This window comes from Pleurodeles waltl, chromosome 4_1 (genome assembly GCF_031143425.1).
Source record: "Pleurodeles waltl isolate 20211129_DDA chromosome 4_1, aPleWal1.hap1.20221129, whole genome shotgun sequence".
Taxonomy (NCBI): Eukaryota; Metazoa; Chordata; class Amphibia; order Caudata; family Salamandridae; genus Pleurodeles; species Pleurodeles waltl.
Window position 1 is genome coordinate 340339352 of NC_090442.1, and position 23966 is coordinate 340363317.

A 23966-nucleotide genomic window follows, 5' to 3' on the forward strand; every position below is an offset into this window, starting at 1 on the left:
CAAACGCTTTACACATTGCCTCTGGGATAAGCCTGACTGCTCGTGCCAAGCTAACAAGAGGTGAGCAGGGGTTACCTTGGACCTGTAACTCCCTTGCCCTGACTAGAGTGGGTAAGTTCTGCCTGGCTGAGGTGCATACCCTAGCCAACCAGAAACCCCATTTCTAACAGTTTTCCATTAAAGAAACCAGCACATGTTCCAGTAGAGGAGTGGGATTTATTGATTGTTCTTAAAAGCATGCAGAAAGTGCCCTTTGGACCTCTAGAAACTGCCAACATAGCATGGATATCTGTGAAATTAGACTTTGTAATAGCAATAAATACAGCACGGAGAGTGGGGGAATTGGGCTCCTTAGTGATTATTTACCCCTATCTGAAGTGCCTCCCATATCACGTTTTCCTACGATCTGATCCAAAGTTTAGAGAAAGGGTTCCGAAAAAAAAAAAAATCATCTAGCTCAAGAAATACTTTTGCCAATCAGAGATGAAAATTCAACAGATACTATTTCAGTGCCTTTAGATGTGAAAAGGGCATTGCAAGTTATCCTTTGACAAGGAAGACTTTAGAGATTTTAATTTACCTTTTGTGTCCACTGGAGTGGTTAACAGAGGTAAAAAGGCTACTGAAGAGACATCAAGTAGGTGGGCCAAGCAGGCTATATCTCAAGCCTATGCTTCAGCAGGTTCAGATGTCCTTGACATAAATCGGGGATTTTCCACTAAAGCATTGGCTGCCTCACACGCTGAAGCAGCTGGAGAATCAAATCCAGGAATTTGTAGAGCTGCTACATCATCCACTCTGAACACTTTAATTTCCCATTATTGTTTGGATTGATGTAATGAATAATCTACTAATTTTGCTATTGGTGTTTTTAAAGCAGGAATGAAGTAATTCTATGCAAACATATAAACATCTGAATAAACGTCTGGCACATCAACACAGCTGTTCCGACTTATACTTTGGTAAAGCCTCACTCTGTATGTAATGAGTGATGTGAGGATCACTTGCAAGGTAGTAATGATATCATTACTTAGTGGTAAATTTCAATACTACAAGATCAGGATCTCCTCATCCCACTCACATCCCACCCTCCCTCCTGGGCGGCATCAACAATATCCTTTTGCTTGATAACAAGAGGCAGCCATCACTGATACTGGAAGTAAAAAAAATAACTAGCACTCTTGTGAAGGGGCTGTCTGGGGTGGGGGCAGGGCCACTTTAATATGTAATGACTGAACGAGGAGCACCTGAACTCCAGGTATTGAAGTTTACTGGAAAGTAATGATAAAATTATCACTTACATTATGAGCTATCATTTTGCATCATCTCAACAGACTATGAGCTACATGTACAAAGCATTTTTCTAATTGCAGAATCGGCCCATTTGTGACTAGAAAAATGCTTTTTGGGATGTACAAGGCCCAAACTGTGATTCGCAATTTGGGTTTTGCGATTCGGTACTAGGAAGGGGCGTGTTCAGGGCGACCTTTCCAAATACCGAATCTAAATGGTATGTATGATTGTTTTGTGATCGTGAATGCGGTTGCAAAACAATCGCAGCTAATTTCAAATTAGGGCTAACCCATTCAAAAAGGGGAAGGGTCCCTAAAGGACCCCTTCATGAATGCATGCGAAAATGTTTTTGAAGGGCAGGTAATGGTCCCACGTTTCATTTTCTTTCTTTTTAAACTGTGTTTAAAAAAAAATGATTGCTTTATTTAAAAGTAATCACAGACATGGTGGTCTGCTGACACCGGCAGATCACCATTCCTGTGATTTTTGCGATTCCCAGTGGGTCGCAAATTTATTATTATTAATGAGGCAGGTCTATTTGCGACCCACCGGGAATCACAAAAGAAACTCAATGGAGTTTCTTGCATTTGGAATTGCTATTCCCTAATTGTGATTCACAAACTGCTTTTTGCAGGCTCAACCTGAACATTTTCTGCCTCAGTGTAAAGGACAAACCAGGAAAGCAGATCAAATTTGATATTGGCTTCAAGTCTATTACAGATCCAGCGAAGAGGAGGTGAACCATCATATAAGTAAGACAAAGCCCAAAAATCCAAGCAAAGAGGTAAGGACATATAGCTAACAAGACGTAATGATAAAAGGAAATATCGAACCAACTTGCAGTTTGTAGTATAGTGTGATATAGTGGGAAGCCAAAGGCCAGTCCGCATTAAATGAGGAAAAGGGGTTGGGGATGTGATATCAGTCTTCCAATGAATGGTACTCTAGGAGTCACACAGCAAACAGTTAAATCCCATCCCCAAGCTCAGTAGGGAGCACAGGTGAATGACCCACGCCCAGCCCTGTTAGCCAGGAGGATCAGTGAAGTCACATTCATCAACGAAGTTTGACATTAATAACCAAATGAGAAGCTAAAATCCCAGGCCCCAAGCCCAGGAAAGAGCCAATAAATGGCAGGCCCAGCTGGAAACAACACCACACTCTCCCAAATTAGTTCAGTATGGATACCTGAGAATGTATTATGCCAGCCGAAAATAGACCACAAATACACCAGGAACCTTGGAAGCCAGCAAAAGCATTGATTTATTTACAGCTGAAACAAAGAGCCAACTGAAAAGATCCAAACACAGCATACAAAGTAAGCAAGGATTCCCACCCAGAGACTCCAAGCAAAGGGTGACTTCGTCCCTAAGGAGACATACAAACAGGAGATTTCTGTTTACTGACCTTTAATGCAACCCTGGAGCAGGAGGAACTTGTTTATTTTTTTCACCGTAGGCAGCCAAGTGCCTGCATCCAGGGTCTGGACACACCTCATGTTCTAAAGACTGGGCAAGGAATAGATGAGGCAGCAATGTGACACATTTCCCACCTGATTCTCTAGGTTTTATGATGTTTCATTACAGCATGCAATCAGTTCAGTGAGTTTAAAAAACACTCAGAATAAACCCACTTTTTCCTAGTCTGATCTTTGGAAATTTCTGCAGGAGCCACCGGAATCAGTCTCAATGAGACTCATGGAGACTTGTCTGGGTATAGGTGACAATAAAGATTATTAAATTACGCACTCCCCACCTTGCCCTTCACCGTTAGCCTGCAGGACTCACACTGTATAGTGATACAACATGCCAAAGTGTTAATTTTGCCTTTTAAGCTGCTGACAACATATTTCCTTCCCACCTACTACTACTGCATGGGCACAAGGAATTATGGCTTCCCCACTGCAAGGGATAGGCACAATTAATTACTGACTTCTGCTTGTTTCCACTTCCGTAATTTCTTTCTGAATCACTGTTTATATGAGACAATCATTGGCCATCACAGCCTGAAAAGAACTGCAAGTTCATTGGCTTTGCTTTTTGTTGTATTTTCCAGCAGATTTTAAGATCAGTTTTGTCTAAAGTCTTCTGGAAATTGATGCATAGCAATACACTCACCCAATATATTTTTCAAATAATACATTTCTTACCTTTCTTTGGTTGATATATCAAGTCATTTCGCACCATGTGAATGGTAATCAAGGACATGACTACCGACATGAATGGAATAAGAAAACCAAGGTTCTTAGTCACTGATTGCTGAATATAGGCAATTCCCACAAAAACGACTGCAGAGTTGAGGTTCACCAACCAGTTAAACCTACACCAAAGAAGCAGACATAAAATGTACCTCAATAGATGCGCTTAAAGATAATTATGAATACACTTAAACTTTCATTTTCAAAATGCTGGTACACATTCAATTTCCTACATGATCTTAAGGCGGAAGCTAAAGATATCTGAAGGCAGCGGGAACATTTACAAATATGTCTGTAGTGGTAACTTTCCTCTCTGAAGGTGATCTACTGAATTCCCTACCTGAAATGCTGATTGACAACTTGCAAATGATTTATGATAGATCTGTTTGCTGCATATTTGCTTTTGGACTCTGCTCCACATCTCTACTTTACATTCTAGTGGTTAAATCCAAATAACATCAAATCAAAATATTGTTTTAGAACACCTGTAACCAGTTTCATGAGGCAACTGAAATCAACTAAGATTTTGTCTGCAGTGTAAAAACCGAATGCCTCCAACAGCCTCCAATGGAAACTATTGGAATGTTTGCAACAGGAATTTTCAATTTGTTCTTTATATTGTCTTTTGTTTAAGTCTAACAGGATGAGTGACCTGTTGGTACGCTGAGTGAGTGGGTGCCAATGTTGATCATGCTCAAACAACATTAGTTTTTCAAGAAGTGTCAGCAATTCCCTAAGCCTTTTTGGATGTGATTTGGTTTGTCAATGGCCACATCACTGTTTGTATTTTTAATATAGAGATTTATTTTACTCTGTAATATAATAACATTGCATGTTGCTGTATGATGATGCATAATGCATTTTGTGATATTCTGCTTTTATTTCGTGCACTCACCCATGTTTTTCTAGTCTAATTTACCATTCAGAGTCTCCTTACTCACTTTTTGTACAAAGACTACCGTTCAGAGCTATACAAGGGGCGTGGTGTGAGGATTTTAAACAACAACGTAATTTTTAGAGCTCCGAACAATATTTAAGAAAAAGAGTACATGGTTATTAACTAAATGTCCAAAATGAGAACCATTGGATGTACATGCCACATGTTAAAAATTGATGTCAAACAGAGGTAAAGAAGGCTTGTAATTTAGATCCATAAAAACACAGGAAAGACCATTCAAATAGAGTTAGATTCCTACAATAGGTCTGCCACACACATGCATGGTGTGGACATTCACCTACATAGGTAAGTATTCCATTCCACTCCTGGGAACAGATTTGTTAAAGTGTAACTTAGACCACAGTGGAGCAATATTATGTGCAAAGTACATGTATGTGTCTACATTTGTATTTTGCGAATAACAATCATTAATTTATACTTGCAAATTAAGGTATTTTTCCGCAATTAACTTGTAAAAATAATGCCAAGACCCTTGCCAGGAGGCCATTCTAGCTTGCACCACCCATTGCCAATGCCAGCGTTGTCAATGACAGTACCAGCAAAAGTACTAACCATCACACTCCTACTAGTGTACAGTTCAGAATATAAATATACGTTATACATGACTAATACCTGCCGCCCAAGTTATTCTTATAGCTTTGAGTGGAAGCTACTAGTCTTTTTTTAACGTATATTAAATTACTAAATAATTGGTGTGCTCGTCACGAAATCAAACAGCGCAAACGTGGCGTGCTGTCATAAGTGAATTTGTTGACAAGTGCTGGTGCCGAGCACCAAAGTAAACACTGATTATTTGCACAGCTAGATTCAACTGAGGTCTGCAAAAAGCTTAGTGAAACAGACCCCAAATGATCGATGACAACCTTTGAACTTTAACCTTTCGTGAGATTATTTCCTGGTAATGCATCAATTCTTTTATACTTTATGGGATTTTAGTCACAAATGTATAAGCATCGCAGATGTAAAAGCTAATGGCAAACAAAAGAAAAGAAATATTGAAAATAATTTAGTAGTGTGAAGCTGGGCCTGTTAAAGGCATAATGCTGTTTAGCTGGTATAAAGCCACATGTTAGCAACTTGTGTTTGGGGGAAAAAAGTGCAAGGCTGTTAGGCAGTTGGGTGAAACTGTTACTTACTCACCATTTTCACATTGCAGGAGGGCAAGAAAAGTCACTTACATACTCCTTTTTAATAATATATTCATAACTCACACTGACAGAATGGTGGCCTTCCAGGTTCATTTTAGTAGGGATTACACTTAAAGAAAACGTAATGCCATTCTAAAACAAATATTAGGGTGAGGAATGTTCAGCAGGCCCCAGACTCCAGCAGAAGACAGACATCCAAAACAAAGTCTGTGTAATGCCTTCTCTTTACACTTGTGCTGCTTTATTCTCCTAATAAATTAAAGAAATATCCTTTACGGGGCAAAGATGGTTGTACATTCCTTACGTTGTGCTCTCTACTGGTAGAGGCAATTTGTGCCACAAACCACATGTTTCATCTACAGGGCCAAATTTATTAAAGGGCTGCACCACTTTTGAACCACGCAATGGGGTGCAAAGGCGTTGCAACCCTTAAATTGCTATTTATCAAGCCACGCAGGGCCACATTGCTTGACCCTTGTTGGCTTGATGAACCAAGAGTAATACAACGCAGTGCAAATCACTTTGTTCCATTACTGTGCCCCAAGGAGGCGTTCAATGAGTGGATTTTGATGCATTCCCGGATTTACCATAAGTGGCAGACCTCGGAATGCTCAAATTGTCTTGCTGCATTGCACTAAGTTTAAGTAAATCTGCTCCTAAATGATCTTCCCACTAGCTTGATATTCAGGTGGAGATCGTCCCAGATTTCTGCAGTCTGGATCAAGAAAACTTGTAGATACTGGGTTAATCCCAGCCCTGTGCCATTCACAAAATCTGGCCTTGCCTGGCCTAAAGAACAGGTGGAAAAGGGTAAAAAAGGAATAGCATGTAAGTACGAATTACCAAGAAGAATCCCACTTTTAATATTTTAACAACTGCAGTCAGAGATATACTATTACTCACACAAAACTCTAGTAGTTTCACCAGAGGAATTGGTTTCTAAAGGTGCTGAGTGTAAAATGATTTATACAGGTATTATGACTCTAACATGAGTCAGGCCCAACTGATGCCATAATCTCAGCCTACAATGGGATCATCTTAAAACAGTTCTCAAAAATCTACTGAGCAACTGTTGGAAAGTGGGTTTTTGGTAAGGGCAGGTAGGTACCTACACTTAGCAATAGGCTACAGTCCCACACTTGGTCCAGTCAAGGTCTCAATAAATTAATCTTTGCTCAACCCTTCGTAGCTTGGTCCACGAGCAGTTAAACTTGTCTTAGGAGAGAGGTGTGTAAAGCATTTAGTCCCATATTTAGACGTTTTGGCACCGCATTTGTGTAATTTGTTGACGCAAAAGCAGCACAAACTTACAAAATACAATTATATTTTATAAGTTTGAGCCACTTTTACATAAAAAAATGACACTAATGCTGCACAAAAAAGTGTAAATATCAGCCTTTATCAACAAAACAATAAATAAGTAAAACGTAATGAATAATAAAAATCCAATACTAGTTTATAAAAGTGGGTAATATTTTTACCTTTAAAATGACACCAAAATGACAAAATTCCAATGTAGGGAACCGGAGAAATGAATTTTTAAATATTAAATGTAAAAAGATACTTGGTTGCGCGTGACTGGACCAAAGTCAAAGTTTGAGGCCGACCGCGATGAAGCCCAGGTTGGATACCCTGAGCGGTAGGCCTCAGTCAAAATTTTACCTTCAGACTTAGGCCCTCATTATGACCCTGGCGGTCCAACGGGGGCGGGAGCACCGCCGACAGGCCGGCGGTGCTCCCTTGGGCATTCTGACCACGGCGCTTTGGCCGCGGTCAGAAATGGAAAACCGGCGGTCTCCCGCCGGTTTTCCGTTGCCCATTTGAATCCCCCATGGCGGCGCAGCTCGCTGCGCCGCCATGGGGGATTCTGACACCCCCTACCGCCATCCTGTTCCTGGCGGTTCGCCCGCCAGAAACAGGATGGCGGTAGGGGGTGTCGCGGGGCCCCTGGGGGCCCCTGCAGTGCCCATGCCAATGGCATGGGCACTGCAGGGGCCCCCGTAAGAGGGCCCCGCTAGTATTTCACTGTCTGCATAGCAGACAGTGAAATACGCGACGGGTGCAGTAGCACCCGTCGCACCTTCCCACTCCGCCGGCTCGATTACGAGCCGGCTTCATGGTGGGAAGGTCGTTTTCCCCTGGGCTGGCGGGCGGCCTTTCGGCGGCCGCCCGCCAGCCCAGGGGAAAAGTCAAAATACCCGCCGCGGTCTTGCGACCGCGGTACGGTATTTTGACGGCGGGACTTTGGTGGGCGGCCTCCGCCGCCCGCCAAGGTCCGAATGAGGGCCTTAGTCTCTTTTTTCTGGAGCGTTTTCTCTTGTTGTCGGTCGAGTCTCCTCTTCAGGCAAGCCTGTGATTTGACATTGTCGGCTTGGCTTAGCATGGGGTCCAGGTCAACTCCTGGAAGTCTCGTCACCGTGGAAAAGCTGTGGAGCTTCAGTGGGACAGAACTGAAGTTCAGGCCGGGCTGGGGTTTCACATCGCTGGCGTGACTCTTGTCGACGGGTCGGTCACCTTATGGAGCTTTTTTTTTATAAAATTGCTCCAAACTTCTTTATTGGAGAGTCCAAAAACTTGATCCAAGGTTCCAGAAGCTCTGAGTTGCTCTTTGGAATTTGGGACTACAGTTTCCAGAACCCACCTGGTCAGAATTCTCAAATGGCCACTGGATGCTGGTGAGCTGGGCTCTTCTTGCAGGCCTTGATGCAGGGAACTCTGGTCAGCTCCTTTGTAGATGTTTCTTACAGGAAGTCGACTCCTGATTCGGTAGGAGCAAGGCAAAGTCCTTATTCTTGGTAAAGCCCTGAGTGTGCAGGTGGTGCAGTCCTTGTGGGGGCAGTCCTTCAGGTGCAGACCAAAGGTTCAGCACGGCAGTCCATCTTCTCCAGTATTTCCTCCAGCAGGGATCTGAATTTCTGGGCAGCTCTGCCATATTTATCCTTGCTAATGGATTGACAAGCGGGGGGACCCTGACCAATGGGTGCATTTCACCCTCTGGAATGACCAATTTCTACGAATTGTAGCAAACATCAATCCCAGAAAGCAATATTCTATAAAAATTCAAAATGGAGAAAATCTTTTTGTGAAGGTTACATCTGGCTGAGCCCACCCACTGGTATGGTATGTCCTGTTTCTGTCCCAGGTGGTTTTCCCTCCTTTGAAAACCAGTTTGGCTGCTCTACCCCAGTTCATGGTATGCCATCTGCTGCAGCAGTTCTCCTCCCACCAGATGCTTCCTTTGTTTCAGCCCAGGCTACTTCACACCTCATTAAGGCAGTTTTTCTCTGGCTGCTACAGATTGACCAATCAGGAAAGCGCACTACAGGGGTAATTTTGATACTTTCTAAAAGAGTTATAACACTTTTTCTCTGTACGTGTTATAATAAATCCAACATTGGAAAGTTGTTGGATTTATTGTATATTTTAATTTGATATCAAACATGACATATTTAGCTCTTTTCTAGTGGAAATGAGACTTTATTATTTTAAGTAAAGCTTCCCAATTTTAGCCTATGGAGCTAATGTACTACAATGGGGAAAATGATTTTGGCTGTTTTTCCCTCACCGGGGCTCTTACAATATCTTTTATAAAGCTTCTGCTTATATTTACACTGCACCCAATCCTTGGGGCACCTAGGACAGACCTTAGGGGTGACATATGTAAAAATAAGGTAGTATGAGACTTTGGAAGTACTTTTAATCCAAAAGTCGAATTTGGATTTACCTTAAATTTATAAGCAGCCATCATGGCAGGCCTGCTTTTACAATGACAGCAGAGACCACAGCAGTGCACCCATGGGTGGCCTAAGTACACTGGGGTCCCTTAACCTACCTGCTCCACCAAAAACTAGGGCCTTATAGGTAGGTTGTCAGGGCTAATTATAATTGTGACTGATAAAGGCACACATCTTAATATAAATATATGCAAATGGGTCCACACTTTTCGTAGAGTCCGTCAGATCACTGTTGTTTCAAATAAGATGTCCATGATGTAATAACAGCCAAAAATCATTCTGGAAATCCGGTACTTCAATCAGTATCTTTAATTCATTCCATCAATCTTCAGTTCAAATTCACCAGCCAATTCATTCCATCAATCTTCAGAAATGCGGTTTAAATTTGTTAACAGCGCACTACTCACTAGTTAGGGTCTCAAGGCGCTGCACCCATACCACTGTGTAACCCCTCCTGGCTTTTCCCTGTGAGGCACCCACTCCTGGGCAACCCCCAGGGTGAAGCCAGGCATCCAACCACTGTCAGGGACATTGTGGAGATTAAGCAACCTATTGTCCAGAGTGGGATCCATTAATTAGATACCGAGATGAGAATTATCTGGTGCAAGGGAATTGAGCCCAAGACCCACCAAGGCAGGAATTGAGCCCTGGTCCCAGGCCAGATCTCTGCATCAGGGTCTGCCGCTCTAACCATTGTGTCACACTTCTCCACTGAATCATGCCTAGTTATTGCCAATACAGGTGAATCTATCCAGTCTTTTATTATATTCTAAGTGAGAACCCCAAAATATGGATCAAGGAACTTCAAATCAAATCAAATCAAATCATTAACATTTATAAAGCGCGCTACTCACCCGTGCGGGTCTCAAGGCGCTAGGGGAAAGGGGGGGTTACTGCTGCTCGAATAGCCAGGTTTTTAGGAGTCTCCGGAAAGTGGAGTGGTCCTGGGTGGTCCTGAGGCTGGTGGGGAGGGAGTTCCAGGTCTTGGCCGCCAGGAAGGAAAAAGATCTCCCACCCGCCGTGGAGCGGCAGATGCGAGGGACGGCAGCGAGTGCGAGACCAGAGGAACGGAGGAGGCGGGTGGGGACGTAGAAGCTGAGGCGTCGGTTGAGGTATTCCGGTCCCTTGTTGTGGAGGGCTTTGTGTGCGTGGGTGAGAAGTCGAAAGGTGATCCTTTTGCTGACTGGGAGCCAATGCAGGTGTCTCAGGTGTGCGGAGATGTGGCTGTTGCGGGGTACGTCGAGGATGAGGCGGGCCGAGGCGTTTTGAATGCGTTGCAGGCGATTTTGGAGTTTGGCTGTGGTCCCGGCGTAGAGGGTGTTGCCGTAGTCCAGGCGGCTTGTGACGAGGGCGTGGGTCACGGTTTTTCTAGTGTCGGCGGGGATCCAGCGGAAGATCTTGCGGAGCATGCGGAGGGTGAGGAAGCAGGCGGAGGACACGGCATTGACTTGCTTGGTCATGGTGAGAAGAGGGTCCAAGATGAAGCCGAGGTTGTGGGCGTGGTCTGTGGGGGTCGGTGCGGTGCTGAGGGCCGTAGGCCACCAGGAGTCGTCCCAGGCGGACGGGGTGTTGCCGAGGATGAGGACTTCCGTTTTTTCAGAGTTCAGCTTTAGGCGGCTGAGCCTCATCCAATCTGCGACGTCCTTCATTCCCTCTTGTAGGTTGGTCTTGGCGCTGGCGGGGTCCTTGGTGAGGGAGAGTATAAGTTGGGTGTCGTCGGCGTAGGAGGTGATGATGATGTCGTGCTTGCGAACGATGTTGGCGAGGGGGCTCATGTAGACATTGAAGAGTGTCCGGCTGAGCGATGAGCCTTGTGGGACGCCGCAGATGATCTCGGTGGGTTCTGAGCGAAACGGAGGGAGGTAAACTCTTTGGGAACGGTTTGAGAGGAAGGAGGCGATCCAGTCCAGGGCCTGGCCTTGGATCCCAGTGGAGTGGAGGCGGGTGATTAGGGTGCGGTGACAGACGGTGTCGAAGGCAGCCGAGAGGTCGAGGAGAATGAGGGCGACTGTTTCACCATTGTCCATCAGGGTTCTGATGTCGTCAGTGACTGAGATGAGGGCGGTTTCCGTGCTGTGGTTGGTTCGGAATCTGGTTTGTGAAGGGTCGAGCAGGTTGTTGTTTTCCAGGAAGGTGGTCAGCTGTTTGTTGACGGTCTTCTCTATTACCTTGGCTGGGAAAGGCAGAAGAGAGATGGGGCGGAAGTTTTTCAGGTCGCTCGGGTCAGCCGTAGGTTTCTTTAGTAGGGCGTTGACTTCGGCGTGTTTCCAGCATTCGGGGAAGGTAGCAGAAGAAAAAGAAGAGTTGATGACGGTCTGGAGGTGCGGGGCGATGATGTCATCGGCTTTGTTAAAGATGAAGTGAGGACAGGGGTCCGAAGGGGCGCCGGAGTGGATAGAGTTCATGATGGATTTGGTTTCTTCAGTGTTGATGTGGGTCCAGTTGTTGAGGGTAATGGCTGGGGGTGCGGGTTCGGTGGTGTTATGTTGGGTCTGTTGTCCGAAGCTGTCGTGGAGGTCGCTGATCTTGCGATGGAAGAAAGTGGCAAGGGATTCACACAGATCCTGTGAGGGTGTGACGGCGTTGGCGTTGGGGTTGGAGAACTCCTTGACGATGCTGAAGAGTTCTCTGCTGTTGTGGCTGTTTTTGTCCAGTCTGTCGGTGAAAAAGTTATTTTTAGCAGCGCGGATCAGGTGGTGGTGTTTGCGGGTAGCGTTCTTGAGGGTGGTCATGTTATCCGTGGTGTGGTCCTTGCGCCAGGCCTTCTCGAGGGCGCGACAAGCTTTCTTTGATTCCTTGAGGGTGTCAGAGAACCAGAGAGGTTTTTTGGTGTTGGTCTGTCGATGCGTGCGTTTGATGGGAGCAAGGTTGTCTGCGCAGTTGGAGATCCAGTTTGTGAGGTTGAGGGCTGCGTCGTTGGGGTCGGTGGTGAGAGCGGGTTGGTTGGCGGCGAGTGCGGAGAAGAGTTGCTTTTTGGGGATCTTGTTCCACTGTCGATGAGGGATGGGTTGAGTGCGGAGGTGGCGGGTCTCGCGTCGGAATGTGAAGTGGACACAGCTGTGGTCGGTCCAGTGTAGAGCGGAGGTGTGGCTGAAGAAGACGTGTTTGCTGGCGGAGAAGATTGGGTCAAGCGTGTGTCCGGCGATGTGGGTGGCGGTGTTCACCAGTTGTTTGAGGCCGAGTTTGGCGAGGTTGTCGAGCAGGGTGGTGGTGTTGGGGTCGTTGTTTTGTTCCAGATGAAAGTTGAGGTCGCCTAGGAGGATGTAGTCCGGTGAGGCGAGGGCGTGCGGGGAGATGAAGTCGGCGATGGCGTCGCTGAAAGGGCCGCGCGGTCCGGGAGGACGGTAGACAAGGGATCCTCTGAGGGTGGTCCTCGGGTCGGTGCGAATCTGAAAATGCAGGTGTTCAGCGGCGAGAGGGGTGTCTTCGGTGGAGGTGGTGACGCTGATGGGGTCTTTGAAGACGATGGCGATACCTCCTCCTACTTGGTTGGTGCGGTCTTTTCTGGAGATCTTGTAGCCTTCGGGGATGGTGGTGGCGATGTCTGGAGCAGAGGAGGCGTTCATCCAGGTCTCCGTGATGAAGGCGACGTCCGGGGCTGTGGAGTCCAGGAGGTCCCAGAGTTCAACAGCGTGCTTGTGGACGGAACGAGCGTTGACCAGGATGCACTTGAGGTGGTTTATGGCGCGTGGGCTTGTGGTCGTGGTAGTTGCGTGGTGGAAGATGCCTTTGCAGGAGTTGCAGGCGAAGGGTCCATGGGTGCGTTTGGGGTGAGCTTGGAAGCAGGTGTTGGAGCGTCCTGGGTTGAGGGCGTGGAGGGTGGTGGGGTCGTAGCGGATCAGTGGGGCTTGGGAGAGGTGGGGACCAGGGGTCGTGGCGCTGGGCGCGGGCCAGGCGCGGACGGGCGCAGACGGGCTTGCCTCTGGCGCACCTCTGGCGCGCCAGCGGCGCAGTCGCGCAGCGGGCGCCATATGAGGTGGGGGGAGGGGTCAGCTGGGGGCGAATGGGAGCTGGGGGGCGGGGGCGTGCAGGAGGTCGCGGCGGGAAAGCGCGAGGGAGGGGGGACAGGTAGAGTGAGAAGAGCTGGGGGAGGGGGGTTTAAGGGAGGAGGGGGGTGAGTGTTAGGAGGTTTAGGAGATTAGGGAGAAAGATAGGAGTAGGGTTGTGAAGATAGGGGAGGGGGGTTGTAGAGGTGGGTGAGGGTGAGAGGTAGAGTGAGAGGATAGGAAGATAGGTAATAGAGGGGGTGGCGGGAAAGGGGGAGAGATAGAGAAATAGATAGAGAAAATAGATAGATAGAGAAATCGATAGATAGAGAAATAGATAGATAGAGAGATAGGTAGATAGGAGGAAGTGGAGAGTGAGGGAGTTAGATAGTGGGATAGAGAGATAGGTAGAAAGGAGGAGTGAGGGAGGTAGATAGCGAACGGGTTAGATAGGGGTGATAGAGAGGGGGAGGCGAGTGAGGGAGGGGGATGAGGCAGGAGCAGGAGGGCAGGCGCGGGGAGAAGAAGACGGAGGAGGCAGAAGAGCCGAAGGCATAAGATAGAAGACAGAAGATAGAAGAGCAGAAGACCGGAGGAACAGAAGAACAGAAGACCGGAAGAACAGAAGCAAAGAAGACCGGAAGAACAGAAGAGCAGGAGACCAGAAGAACAGAAGAACACAGAAGAACACAGAAGAACACAGAAGAACACAGAAGAACACAGAGGAACACAGAGGAAGATACAGAAAACGAAGGACAGAAGGCAGAAGACCACAGAAGAAGATGAGGAAGAAGAGAGGCGACAGGAGAGGCTGAGAAGCACACAGAAGAAGAGAGAAGACGGGGAAAAGAAGAGTACAGAAGAAGATTACAGACGAGGAGCGAGGAGGAAGAACAGAGAAGAAGAAAAGAAGAAAAGAAGCAGGAGCAGGAGAGAGGGTGAGTAGCGCGGGGCAGAGCGAGGGGCTGGGAGGTGGGGGGTACTTACTGTGAGGTGGGTCTCAGGAACTCAGGAACCTGGAGGAGCTGGAGGAGCTGCAGCGGCAGGGGGAGCGACCTACCCTTGGGTCAAGGGTCGCTACCACTGTCGCGCAGCGGCCGCCATATGAGGTAGGAGGGGGGAGAGGGGTCAGCTCTGGGCGAATGGGAGCTGGGGGGCGGGGGCGTGCAGGAGGTCGCGGCGGGAAAGCACGAGGGAGGGGGGGACAGGTAGAGTGAGAAGAGCTGGGGGAGGGGGATTTAAGGGTGGAGGGGGGTGAGTGTTAGGAGGTTTAGGAGATTAGGGAGAAAGATAGGAGTAGGGTTGTGAAGATAGGGTTTGTGGCATTAGTCGCTGCAGATTCACATGCTGTGCACAGTCCGCCATCTGGTGTTGGGCTCGGAGTGTTACAAGTTGTTTTTCTTCGAAGAAGTCTTTTCGAGTCACGAGACCGAGGGACTCCTCCCATTTCGACTCCATTGCGCATGGGCGTCGACTCCATCTTAGATTGTTTTCCCCGCAGAGGGTGAGGTAGGAGTTGTGTATGCTAGTAATAGTGCCCATGCAATGGAGTGAATACGTATGTACATAATGAAGCTTAAAGTAATATATTTACAAATGTACAAATGTTCAAGATCTACTTCTAAACGGCTACAGGCTGCCGGGGAGGTGGGTGGGCGCATGTGAATCTGCAGCGACTAATGCCACGAACAGATGTACACTGGTAAGTGACATTTTCCGTTCGATGGCATGTGTAGCTGCAGGTACACATGCTGTGCATAGACTAGTAAGCAGTTATCTCCCCAAAAGCGGTGGTTCAGCCTGTAGGGAGTTGAAGCTGTTTGAAATAATGTTCTTAGTACAGCTTGACCTACTGTGGCCTGTTGTGCAGTTAACACATCCACACAGTAGTGCTTGGTAAATGTATGAGGCGTAGACCATGTTGCTGCCTTACATATTTGGTTCATTGGAATATTTCCTAGAAAGGCCATGGTAGCACCTTTTTTTCTGGTTGAGTGTGCCTTTGGTGTAATAGGCAGCTCTCTCTTTGCTTTAATATAGCAGGTTTGAATGCACTTAACTATCCATCTAGCAATGCCTTGTTTCGAAATTGGATTTCCTGTATGAGGTTTTTGAAAAGCAATAAATAGTTGTTTTGTTTTTCGAATTAGTTTTGTTCTGTCAATGTAGTACATTAGCGCTCTTTTGATGTCTAATGTATGTAGTGCTCTTTCAGCTATAGAATCTGGCTGTGGGAAGAACACTGGTAATTCTACCGTTTGATTCAAGTGGAACGGTGAGATTACCTTTGGTAAAAATTTTGGATTTGTTCGTAGGACTATTTTATTTTTGTGTATTTGAATAAATGGTTCTTGTATGGTGAAAGCTTGAATTTCACTCACTCTTCTCAGAGATGTGATGGCAATTAAAAACGCAACTTTCCATGTTAAGTATTGCATTTCACAAGAATGCATGGGTTCAAAAGGTGGACCCATGAGTCGTGTTAAGACAATGTTGAGGTTCCATGAAGGAACAGGTGGTGTTCTTGATGGTATAATTCTCTTTAGGCCTTCCATAAACGCTTTTATGACTGGTATTCTAAATAATGAAGTTGAATGAGTAATTTGCAAGTAAGCTGATATTGCGGTAAGATGTATCTTTATGGAAGAGAAAGCTAGATTTGATTTTTGTAAATGTAGTAAATATCCTACTATCTCTTTTGGAGATGCGTGTAATGGCTGGATTTGATTATTTTGGCAGTAATAAACAAATCTTTTCCACTTATTTGCATAGCAGTGTCTAGTGGTAGGTTTCCTAGCTTGTCTTATGACCTCCATACAGTCTTGTGTGAGGTCTAAGTGTCCGAATTCTAGGATTTCAGGAGCCAAATTGCTAGATTCAGATATGCTGGATTTGGATGTCTGATCTGTTGTTTGTGTTGTGTTAACAGATCTGGTCTGTTGGGTAGTTTGACATGAGGTACTACTGAAAGGTCTAGTAGTGTTGTGTACCAAGGTTGCCTCGCCCATGTTGGTGCTATTAGTATGAGTTTGAGTTTGTTTTGACTCAACCTGTTTACTAGATATGGAAGGAGCAGGAGAGGGGGAAAAGCGTACGCAAATATCCCTGACCAGTTCATCCATAGAGCATTGCCTTGGGATTGATCTTGTGGGTACCTGGATGCGAAGTTTTGGCATTTTGAGTTTTCCTTTGTTGCAAATAGATCTATTGGAGGTGTTCCCCAAATTTGAAAGTAAGTTTTTAGTATTTGGGGGTGAATCTCCCATTCGTGGATTTGTTGGTGATCCCGAGAGAGATTGTCTGCTAACTGGTTCTGAATCCCTGGAATAAATTGTGCTATTAGGCGAATGTGGTTGTGAATCGCCCAATGCCATATTTTTTGTGTAAGGAGACACAACTGTGTCGAGTGTGTCCCTCCCTGTTTGTTTAAGTAATACATTGTTGTCATGTTGTATGTTATGACCAGAATGTATTTTTGGGTTATTATGGGCTGAAATGCTTTCAGCGCTAGAAATACCGCTAACAGTTCTAAGTGATTTATGTGAAACTGTCTTTGATGTATGTCCCATTGTCCTTGGATGCTGTGTTGATTGAGGTGTGCTCCCCACCCTGTCATGGAAGCATCTGTCGTTATGACATATTGTGGCACTGGGTCTTGGAAAGGCCGCCCTTGGTTTAAATTTATACTGTTCCACCATAGAAGCGAGATGTATGTTTGGCGGTCTATCAACACCAGATCTAGAAGCTGACCCTGCTTGTGACCATTGTGTTGCTAGGCACTGTTGTAAGGGCCGCATGTGCAACCTTGCGTTTGGGACAATGGCTATGCATGAAGACATCATGCCTAGCAGTTGATCGAGAAACCTAGTTTGTGGAGGATTTGTATGACATATTTTGTGTGCTGTGAACACTGTCTTAGCGTGTTGGTTTTGATTAACCAGTCGTCTAAGTACGGGAACACATGTATTTGCTGCCTTCTGATATGTGCAGCTACTACTGCCAGGCATTTTGTAAAAACTCTTGGCGCAGTTGTTATTCCGAATGGCAACACTTTGAATTGGTAATGTATTCCTTGGAATACGAACCTTAGGTATTTTCTGTGTGAAGGATGTATTGGTATATGGAAATACGCATCCTTTAGGTCTAGTGTTGTCATGTAGTCTTGTTGTTTGAGCAGTGGGATTACGTCTTGTAATGTAACCATGTGAAAGTGGTCTGATTTGATGTAGGTATTTAGTGTTCTGAGATCTAGTATTGGTCTCAGACTGCCGTCCTTTTTGGGTATTAGAAAGTACAGTGAGTAAACTCCTGTGTTTCTTTGTAGTTGTGGTACTAATTCTATTGCTTCTTTTTGTAGCAATGCTTGGATTTCTAGTCCTAGAAGGTCTATATGTTGTTTTGACATACTGTGTGTTTTCGGTGGGATGTTTGGAGGGAATTTGAGAAATTCTATGCAATAACCATGCTGGATAATTGCTAAGACCCAAGTGTCTGTTGTTATTTCCTCCCAATGTTTGTAAAATTGGCTTAGTCTCCCCCCCACAGGTGTTATGTGATGGGGTTGTGTGACTTGTAAGTCACTGTTTATTTTGAGGAGTTTTGGGGTTTGGAACTTTCCCCTATTCTTCTGGAATTGGCCCCCTCTATATTGCCCCCGAAAACCTCCCCGCTGATATTGGCTCTTGTAAGTTGGCCTTGCTTGTGATGTTGTGGTTTCCGTTGGTTGACCTCGAAACCCTCCCCTAAAAGGTGTTTTGCGAAAAGTGCCTCTGCTCTGCGGGGAGTAGAGTGCGCCCATGGCTTTGGCTGTATCAGTGTCTTTCTTGAGTTTCTCAATAGCAGTGTTGACTTCCGGCCCAAACAACTGCTGTTCATTAAAGGGCATATTTAGCACAGCTTGTTGAATTTCCGGCTTGAACCCCGAAGTACGCAGCTATGCGTGCCTTCTTATTGTTATTGCAGTGTTTACTGTCCTTGCAGCCGTATCTGCTGCATCCATTGAAGACCGTATCTGATTATTTGAGATACTTTGTCCTTCTTCCACCACCTGTTGCGCCCTTTTCTGGAACTCTTTGGGTAAGTGTTCTATGAAATGCTGCATCTCATCCCAATGAGCTCTATCATATCTTGCCAAAAGTGCTTGTGAATTGGCAATGCGCCATTGGTTTGCTGCTTGTGCTGCCACCCTTTTGCCCGCAGCATCAAATTTGCGACTGTCCTTGTCTGGAGGTGGTGCGTCCCCTGAGGTATGAGAGTTCGCTCTCTTACGAGCTGCCCCGACAACTACTGAGTCCGGTGTCAGTTGCGTTGTAATATAAATGGGATCTGTTGGCGGTGGCTTGTATTTTTTCTCCACCCTTGGAGTTATGGCTCTGCCTTTAACAGGATCTTGAAAGATTTGTTTTTAATGTTTTAGCATTCCTGGGAGCATAGGTAGGCTTTGGTACTGGCTATGGGTGGATGATAGGGTGTTAAACAAAAAGTCATCCTCAATTGGTTCGGAATGCAAGGTGACGTTGTGAAAAGCAGCTGCCCTTGCGACCACCTGTGTGTAAGATGTACTGTCCTCAGGTGGCGACGGCCTTGCAGGGTAGGAGTCTGGGCTGTTGTCTGATACTGGGGCGTCGTAAAGGTCCCATGCATCGGGATCATCCTGACTCATTGTAGTATGAGCTGGGGAGTGCATCAGTGGTGGAGTTGTTACTGGTGATGCGTGTATTGATGGTGGTGGAGACGGTGGTGGAGTTGTTTTCCTTGCCACTTTTGCCTGTGGCTGCTTGTCCTTTTGTTGAAAGGCAAGTTTTCTTTTTATTTTAATTGAGGGAAGAGTGGTTATCTTCCCTGTGTCCTCATGCATGTGGAGCCTTCTTTGTGTATAGTCTGGCTCTACAGCTTCAAGTTCCTCTCCGAATCTATGCTTTTGCATTTGGGAGGTTAATCCTTGTTCCTCTGTGTAGGAACCTGTTTTCGGTTCCGAGGCTGGATGTTTCAGAAACGAAACTTTTTCGGATGTCTTTTTAGGCTCTGAAGAAACCTTTTTTATTTTCGGCGTGGTGTCTCGGTGCCGAACTTCTTCGGTGCCGCTGTCTCGGTGCCGAATTTTTTCGGAGCCGCCGTCTCAGCTCCGAGGTTGCTGTGTGGCGGTATCTCGACCTGAGTCGGATGACTTCGCCACAAGCGTGCCCTTTTTCGGTGCCGATGATCGGTCACCTATTTTCCGGGTTAAGCCATGGCCTGTTGGCGGTGGCGTCCCCTGGGCTTTTGTTGACTTCTCGTGAGTCTTATGTTTCGACGTCTTACTCACGGTTTTTGGCGTTTCTTCGGCCTCGAGCTCTTCCGAGTCCGACTCGTGGATGGAGAAAGCTTCTTCTTCCTCCTCGAAACGCTCTTGTCCTGTCGGCGTCGACGCCATTTGCAGTCTTCTGGCTCTTCGGTCTCTTAATGTCTTTCTCGACCGAAACGCTCGACAGGCTTCACAAGTATCTTCCTTGTGCTCGGGAGACAAGCACAAGTTACAGACCAGATGCTGATCCGTATACGGTTACTTGTTATGGCATTTTGGGCAGAAGCGGAATGGGGTTCGTTCCATCAGCCTTGAAGTCATGTGTGGCCGGGCTGACCAGGCCCCGACGGGGGATCGAAAAAACCCCGAAGGACCACTGGAGCTCTTCAGAATTTGGTGTTGATTTGTTCTAACTAACCCGATACCGAACGCAAACAATACCGACGTTCTTTTCCGAGATTCTAACTAACTTTCCGACCCGAAACACGGAGCGAAAAGGAACACGTCCGAACCCAATGGCGGAAAAAAACCAATCTAAGATGGAGTCGACGCCTATGCGCAATGGAGTTGAAATGGGAGGAGTCCCTCGGTCTCGTGACTCGAAAAGACTTCGTTGAAGAAAAACAACTTGTAACACTCCGAGCCCAACACCAGATGGCGGACTGTGCACAGCATGTGTATCTGCAGCTACACATGCCATCGAACATATAGATATTATAAAAATTACTTCACTATGACCAATCTGTACGTAGCTTTACCTTAAGTAAACTACACATTATACACCCATAAAACGCCAAATGGCTACTTTCATCACTGACCTGTCTACGGGAAAAGTCTACCAATAGTGAGACCATTAATAACTAGTAAGAAATACCAAAACTAGTTTGTTCAAACATCACTGTTATTTCTTAAAATCACTTTCCACTTCTTTCTCAAAACCACTGATTGGGGCATTTCATGCTTACTTGTAATTTGCTTTCTCCAAAGAACCGCTACGGGTCAAGAAAGTGCTGCCATCTCATGTATAATACCAAGCCTAATGGTAGTCCATCATCTATTCTATTTATCAGACTCATAGAGAAAGAAAGAAGATTAGGACACTAAAATATTTACCGCTCTCCTGTTTCATACCGTCGCCATATTAGACTAATGGTGTACCACTGACCAAGTCAATTTACCAAATGACCTCAAGTGCTCCTCTGTTTTGAAACACTCATTTGGGCATCTCATGCTTACCCAGGATTTGTTTACTCCAAAAAATCCTACAGGAAGAATGCGCTGCCATCTTGTGTGAAACTGTAGTCCATCAGCTATTATTTTTGGATCGGACCTGTACACATAGAAAAAGGACTGGTGCCTAAAATGTTGACTGCTCTCCCTTGTAATATTGTTGCCATATTAGACTAATGATGTACCACTGACCAAATTAGTGGAGAATTAATTCCAGACACTCCTCTATTTTAAAACCGCACCATCCAATCAAAGTATTTCACAAAACTAATAATGAAATACTAAAGTAAATTACAACAGCCTAATTTGGCTAATTCCAAATGGAAGAAATCAAGACATGAAAAGAACATTTTAAACATAAATATCTAAACGTTATCAACTAAATCCACGTCGCCATATTATGTATATATGTACCATATCATCTCATAGTTATCCATTATTGAGTGATTACTCCTAAATATCCACTGATTCCACCCGCCATTGTCGTCAACACTAATGGCCATTGCTAGTGATCTCGTTATACTACAAAATCCATTGGATATTTGTGGCAAATCTTAATTATCATAATTTGATTACTAACCCCCTACAGGATCTCAATCTGCCTAATCTAGAAATGTTAGTAGCCCTTTGTTTCACTTTATAAATATCTGATGAGCAGTACCCCATCTGACTAAATCTCTGTCCCATATCCAAAATACTCTTGCGAAAAACCTCTTCCTTACTGCAAATACATCTGGCCCGAATCATTTCACCATAAGGTATTGCCTGTATTTGGTGCCTCGGATGTGTACTTGATGCATGTAAAATAGTGTTACGTGATGCCGGTGTTCGATAGAGCCTACTCTGAATTTTATCATTCTCAATTAATAATGCAACATCCAAGAACTAACTCTATGTTCCTCTGACTGTATTGATATGTAAATCTGATATTGACCTCGTTTTCATTTAGATGGTTATTATAATTGTGCCTAATTGCATATACCATTTTAAACAGAGCACTGGCCCTAGGACTGGTTAGCAGTGCTCAGGGCACAGTCAGAGTCAGTAACCAACAGTATCATTCAAAATGCTTGGGGATGATCAGGGCCAAAAGGATGACTTTCTCACAGCAACAAACAGCAGGCATTTGGTAAAGTCTTCAAAGGGTTCTCCTTGTGATCGCTAAAACTTTCAAATTCCCTTTGGTTCTTCAGAAAAGCCAGACTGTGACAAAAGTGTGGATCTGCTTGTTTAGTGGTATCATTAAAACAATGCTGGGACAGCTCTCATCCACAGAGAACCTCAAAGGTTAAATAAAATCAGGGCACTGACAATATCCGGTCAATATCCATATACAGATTGAGTAGTGTTGAACTAACCACATCCTCTGTTTTTTCATTAGATTTAATATCAGCTAGACCTCGTATAGGATGTTTGTATTCCCAGTACTAGTTACAGCTGTGTATAAATGGTTGAGCTATCACTTTTGCCACAAATGGTAAACTAGATACTGACCAAATGTTTTCCAGATTGGCTGTGGTCAGTCAGAAACCAGCTTCTCAAACTAGAATGCAGAGTTAAGTGCAAATGCCTTCAATTGTCATTTAATTAGCACATTCCAGTGACAGCCTTCATTAGACCTAGAAGACTGATTCCACAGGTCTTTGTATTTCATTTCACTATGAATGTGTTATACAGCACTAACCTTGTAGTGTGGATCTAACTGGAATTATGAACTTATCGGTCTCTCATTACCTCCACCAGTGACACCATACAACAAGAATATCAGGGCTAATAGTAAAATACCGGGAAAGGAAAACTGGATTAGAGAGAAAATAGAGACAGTGGCTACCAGGACTATGATTAATTTCTCTTATGGGCACTGATGTCAGCAGGTCAAAGTGAGTATTTAAAAGCAATAGGAGGTGTCTTAGATATCTGGCCTGAAGGTTCTGCATCTATCCTCGACAGTGTAAAAGACATACCTTAACTGCATCTCTATGTAAGCAACACTCTTTGTTCTGGTATGCAGCTTGCTATTTCTGCACCTGAAGCATAAGAAGAGGTGAATACTCTTGCATATGTCCATAAACACGTCTTCCTATTGGTTATATAACTACTTCAAGCTTTATACCTGGAGGAGGGCGACTACATTTCCCAGCTTGACTAGGACCCCTGGAGGTGGCCTCTGTGTTTACAGCACCTGCAGCACTTTAGTAGTGCTATATAACACAGTTGACTTCCCCGCAGTGTGGGACATGCAGACCTTCCTAGCGGAGGGGTTTTCATGAGGGTGAACGGAACGCTGCACAGGGGATGAAGCAGTCTCGGGAAGGATAGGTTCGCCCCCTCCTTGTACCATCTCTGTTTCACCTGACAGGAGCCATGAGGCCCACAGATATAAAAGGCAGGGCTCTGGTAACCACGTGGGTGTTCAGCGTAATTTAGATTCACATATGGCTTGTGGGAGGAGTGTACTGGGAAATGTTCCTAGTAGCAGTAAAAATGTACATGTGGCAATCCCCCATGGAGCGAATGTTAGGTCTGTGCAAAGTGGCTCTTCTCAAGTAAATAGGAGACACCCTCAGGGTTGTTTGGCTAGGTTACAGCTACTGCTAGAGTCTAAGCCTTTCGTTGTGATCCCAGTAGATGTAACACCGTTGAAGGACGGGGGAGGAATATACTCCTGAGCTAATGCGAAAGGCGAAGTTCTGGTGTGACAACTATATGGGGGTTAACCAATTAGCCTCTTCACATTTAGTCATGGCGAGAAGGGTGGGTTGAGCAGGTGTTAGAACCAAAGATTCTGAGGAGGACTGTATTTTTTTTAACTTTAGCCAGGCTGTTTATGCAAGAATATTAGCACTTCATAGAGACAGTGGTCTTATGAACACATCTGGTGTTAGAGTCCTCCCTTTGGGTTTCTTTTACCTACCTTCCAGGCCACTGCCATCAGTAAGGATGCAGAGTATTAGGGAAGTTGAGGGAGAAGGGGGTACAGTAATCCATTTACCACAGTGAATAGGTTTCATCCCTTGAGTGGTTTGGATTGTATACACTGCCTGAATGGCACACCCAAGGGGTTGCGTTCACGGCAAGAAGCTCGTGGGGCACAGTTCTGCATTGACCAGGTTGCTTATAGTTATCTTGAGGTACGA

The 23966-nt window shown here is 45.4% G+C and overlaps 1 protein-coding gene across 1 annotated transcript in view; it reads right to left on the bottom strand.

Moving 5' to 3' along the window:
• SLC15A5 (solute carrier family 15 member 5) overlaps positions 1 to 23966 on the bottom strand; it is a 379306-nt gene that overhangs the window by 180274 nt on the left and 175066 nt on the right. The window contains exon 3 of the mRNA XM_069230056.1: positions 3443 to 3612. Within this exon, the coding sequence (XP_069086157.1) occupies positions 3443 to 3612 (170 nt within the window). The remainder of the gene's footprint in view (positions 1 to 3442; positions 3613 to 23966) is intronic.